Source organism: Rhinopithecus bieti, unplaced genomic scaffold (assembly GCF_001698545.2).
Source record: "Rhinopithecus bieti isolate Rb0 unplaced genomic scaffold, ASM169854v2 scaffold_27016, whole genome shotgun sequence".
Lineage (NCBI taxonomy): Eukaryota > Metazoa > Chordata > Mammalia > Primates > Cercopithecidae > Rhinopithecus > Rhinopithecus bieti.
In genome coordinates, this window is record NW_016812222.1 from 1 (window position 1) to 3,913 (window position 3,913).

The following is a 3,913-nucleotide window of genomic DNA, read 5'->3' on the forward strand; positions in this document are numbered from 1 at the left end:
GGATCTCTGAGTTTATTTTTTAGTTCAACTTGCATTTCTTCTGTGCCTTAAATTTGTAGATTCCTGTATTTTATCAAGTTTGAGAAGATTTTTGACCACTGTGTCTTCAAATAATCTTCTATTCCTTTCTCTCTTTCTCTTTTTTCTCCCTGGAACTCTAGTAAGGTGTATGTTGATACATTTGATAATGTCTCACAGTTCCCTTAGATTCTATGCTCTAGACTTTATTCTATTTTCCACCCATACCTCAGTCTCAATAATTTCAATTATTCCATCTTCCAGTTTTCTGATTATTCTTCCACCTGCTTAGACCCATTGGGGGACCCCTCTAGTGAACTTTTAGTTATTGTACTTTCAATTCTTAAGTTTCTGTTTGATTTCTTCCTATAATTTATCTTTCTTTATGTTCTCATTTTGTTAAGACATTTACATTCCCTTAACTCTTGGTCCATTGTTTCCTTTACCTCAGCATTTTTAAGACAGTGATTTTAACATCTGGGTCTAGTATCAGGGTGGAGCTAATACATCACAAGGGTGTTTACAAGAAGGAGGGAGGAAAGTAATTCTTAGATAAGGACATTGAAACATCCTTGTATTCCAGGATGTTTGCATGTGAAGATGCAACCAAGAGGTTAGAGCTGTGTGAAGATGTAACTGTGAGAAAGGAATGTGAGAAAACTCTAGAATTTGGAAAGGCAAAAAACAGAGCCTCCAGAAGACACAGAGCTCTGCTGAAAGTGCTTTAAAAATTGTCAAAATGTAAGGTGTAAAACTTGATGTTTTCATATACATATACATATACATACACATACACATACACATATACATATACATATACATACATATATACATATACATATGCATAGTGAAATGATTATTAAAGTTAAGCAAAGGGACACATCCATCATCTCCCATAGTTATGCTGCATGTGTTTTATGTCAACAGCACCTGAAATGTGCTCTTTAAGCAAAAATACTGAATTCAATAAAACATTATTGACTAGAGTCCTCAGATTGCACATTCATTCTCTGGACTTCTTCGTCAGACTTAGCGCAATTTTGTATCTTTTGATCTCCCCATCACCTCCCACAAGTTCACCCCTAGTCACCACTGTTTTATTCTCTATCTTTGTGTGTTTGACTTTCATCATTTCTTCTTAATTGTACCCCAGCAACACTATTTTGGACTTCTAACCTCCAGAACTATAAAATGTTACATTTCTTTTAAGACACTAAGTTTTGGTAATTTGTCACATCAGCATTAGGAAACTTACATAACTTAGGTGATTGTGCTATGGGTGAAAAATTACCAGGGGCTTAAAACAATGTTGTATTTCCACTGGAAGCTACATATTCGGTGTGTATTGGCAGTTCTGCATGCAATGGTCATTCACACATCCAGGCAAAGGAGCAGGCCCCATCAGAGCCTTGTGGGTCTCTGAAAGGGAGAAATTGATCCATAGAGGCTCTTGTAGTTAAACACACAGCCCACAAATTATACCCAACACTTCTGCTCAAAACTCAGTGGTCTAAAGAAGTCACAGGGCCCCACCCAATCCAGTGATACAAAAGTGCCACACTCCATGTAGCCACAGTTGGAGGCCATATTTGGCAAAACATGGCACTTCCAAGGAGGACTCAATAATTCTACTCAGGTCCTCAACCCAAAGCTCTACATTAAAATTGAACCTCTTGACTAGGCGTGGTGGCTCACATCTGTAATCCCAGCAGTTTGGAAGGCCAAGGCAGATGGATTGCTTGAGCCCAAGAGTTAGAGACCAGTCTGGGCAAAGAGCAAAACTGTGTCACTACGAAAAATATAAAAATTGACCAGGTATGGTGGAATGCACCTGTGGACCCAGCTACTTGGGAGACCAGGGTGAAAGGATCACTTGAGCCTGGGTGCTTGAAGCTACAGTGAGCTGTGATTGCACCACTGCACTCCAGCCTGGGCAGCAGACAGAGCAAGACCCTGTCTCAAAAAAAAAAAAAAAAAAAAAAAAAAAAAAAAAAAAAAAAAAAAAAAAAAAAGAAAGAAAGAAAGAAAGAAAAGAAATAAGAAAAAAGAAAAGAAAGCAAACATAAAGAACAAAAGACAGTAAGGAAAAGGAAAGTGAACCTCTCTGCCTCAGTGTCCTCGCTTATATTACAGTCTTATGTTACAGGCCAGTTGTGAGGGTTAAATGAGAAAATACCTGTAGTGGGCTGAGCTCAAGGCCTGCTCCTAGTGTGCACCCAGTCAATGAAAGTCATTGATAAACACTTGAGGAAACACACAGGATCATGTAAGGATGAAAAAATGACTCCTTTGTGCTCCTTTCCAGGAGTGGTGGGTGAGGAGGAGCTGCAGGTGATTCAGCCTAAGAAGTCCGTATCAGTTGCAGCTGGAGAGTCGGCCACTCTGAACTGCACTGTGACCTCCCTGATCCCTGTGGGGCCCATCCAGTGGTTCAGAGGAGCTGGACCAGGCCGGGAAGTAATCTACAGTCAGAAAGAAGGCCACTTCCCCCGGGTAACAACTGTTTTAGACCCCACAAAGAGAAGCAACATGGACTTTTCCATTCGCATCAGTAATATCACCCCAGCAGATGCCGGCACCTACTACTGTGTGAAGTTCCGGAAAGGGAACCCCAATGTGGAGTTGAAGTCTGGAGCAGGCACTGAGCTGTCTGTGCGTGGTGAGTACAGCGCGGGCCTCCTTCGTCCCCTGGTGTGTGACAGTAAGTCAATAATTACATTATCCATTCTTAGAGCAACAATCAGGTGTGGTGGCGGCTGCTCATTTTCATGATCTGATGTCACCCCTTCTCCGGATCACGTGAGTTGAGGCTTGGAGATGTCATGGTAGTCACTCGAGGCTCCATGGCTTGTAAATGATGGAAAAGACAGCATCCCCAGTCTGTGGCTCTACAGCTCTTGTCTTTCCAAAGCTGACCCAGCCCTTTGGTTCCACAGATGAGGGAACTGACAGACTGAGTGACTTGCCCAGGCACAGGTCTGGACCTTGCCTTCTGCTTCCAGAGAAGGCTTCCCCCTCAGGGTGGCTGAGTCTCTTCTTTATGCAGCAGGCACTCACTGAGACCCCACTGTGCACCAGGCTCTGCCCTGGATGCTGTGCAAAGAGCAGTGAATGAAACAGCCCAAAGCACTTCCCTACCAAGCTTACATTCTCTTCCCTTCTAACGAGGAGAAATCCATCCAGGGCATGGAGAGGGTAAATCATGTTTTTTTCTTTTTTTAATTTAATCTTCACAAACACCCTACAGGGAAGATTCCCGGGAGGCACATTCACTGTTGAATCTGATGGCCTGGTGGGAGGAGATGCCAATAAGTTTGACATTTGCTGTGGGTCCATTTGGGAAACCTTTGTGGGATTCGGGGACTGAGTCACACAGTCACCATGGGCTCCGAGCAGAGCTGCATCGTCTCAGAATGTCCCTCACCTCAGGAAAGAGGTCCCACAACTGGGTGACATAGGGGTTCTCCATATAAGGCAGAAACAATGCGTATTTGGGGTTTCCTGCCAGAAGCCCAAGAGCCACATCCTAACTCTGAATTCTGGAATGTCAGCACAGAAAGGATCTTCAGACCATCTAGCCCAACCCCCTTTACAGATGGGAGACTGAAGCCAAGACATGTCAGGGGCCTTGTCCATGGTCACAGGGCCAGATAATGACAGAATTGGAGCCAGAGTCGATGTGTGAATCGAGGCAGTCTCCTTCCTTCCCCTGTGTTAGACACGGTCTCCACAGAAGAGGCTGGTGCATCATAGGCACTAAATAAAAGCTCCTCAAACAGAACCCTGGGTCAGAGAGCCAGCATTCCTTTTTTCATTAATTTCACGAAGGTTCAGAATGCACCTCACATTTAGGTGGTTTTCTTCCCCTTGACTCTTCTGATTTCTGCATGTATAC

The 3,913-nt window shown here is 43.4% G+C and overlaps 1 protein-coding gene across 1 annotated transcript in view; it reads left to right on the top strand.

Moving 5' to 3' along the window:
* Positions 1–2,298: 2,298 nt before the first annotated feature.
* LOC108544516 (signal-regulatory protein beta-1-like) overlaps positions 2,299–3,913 on the top strand; it is a 17,938-nt gene continuing 16,323 nt past the window's right edge. The window contains exon 1 of the mRNA XM_017895689.1: positions 2,299–2,677. Within this exon, the coding sequence (XP_017751178.1) occupies positions 2,299–2,677 (379 nt within the window). The remainder of the gene's footprint in view (positions 2,678–3,913) is intronic.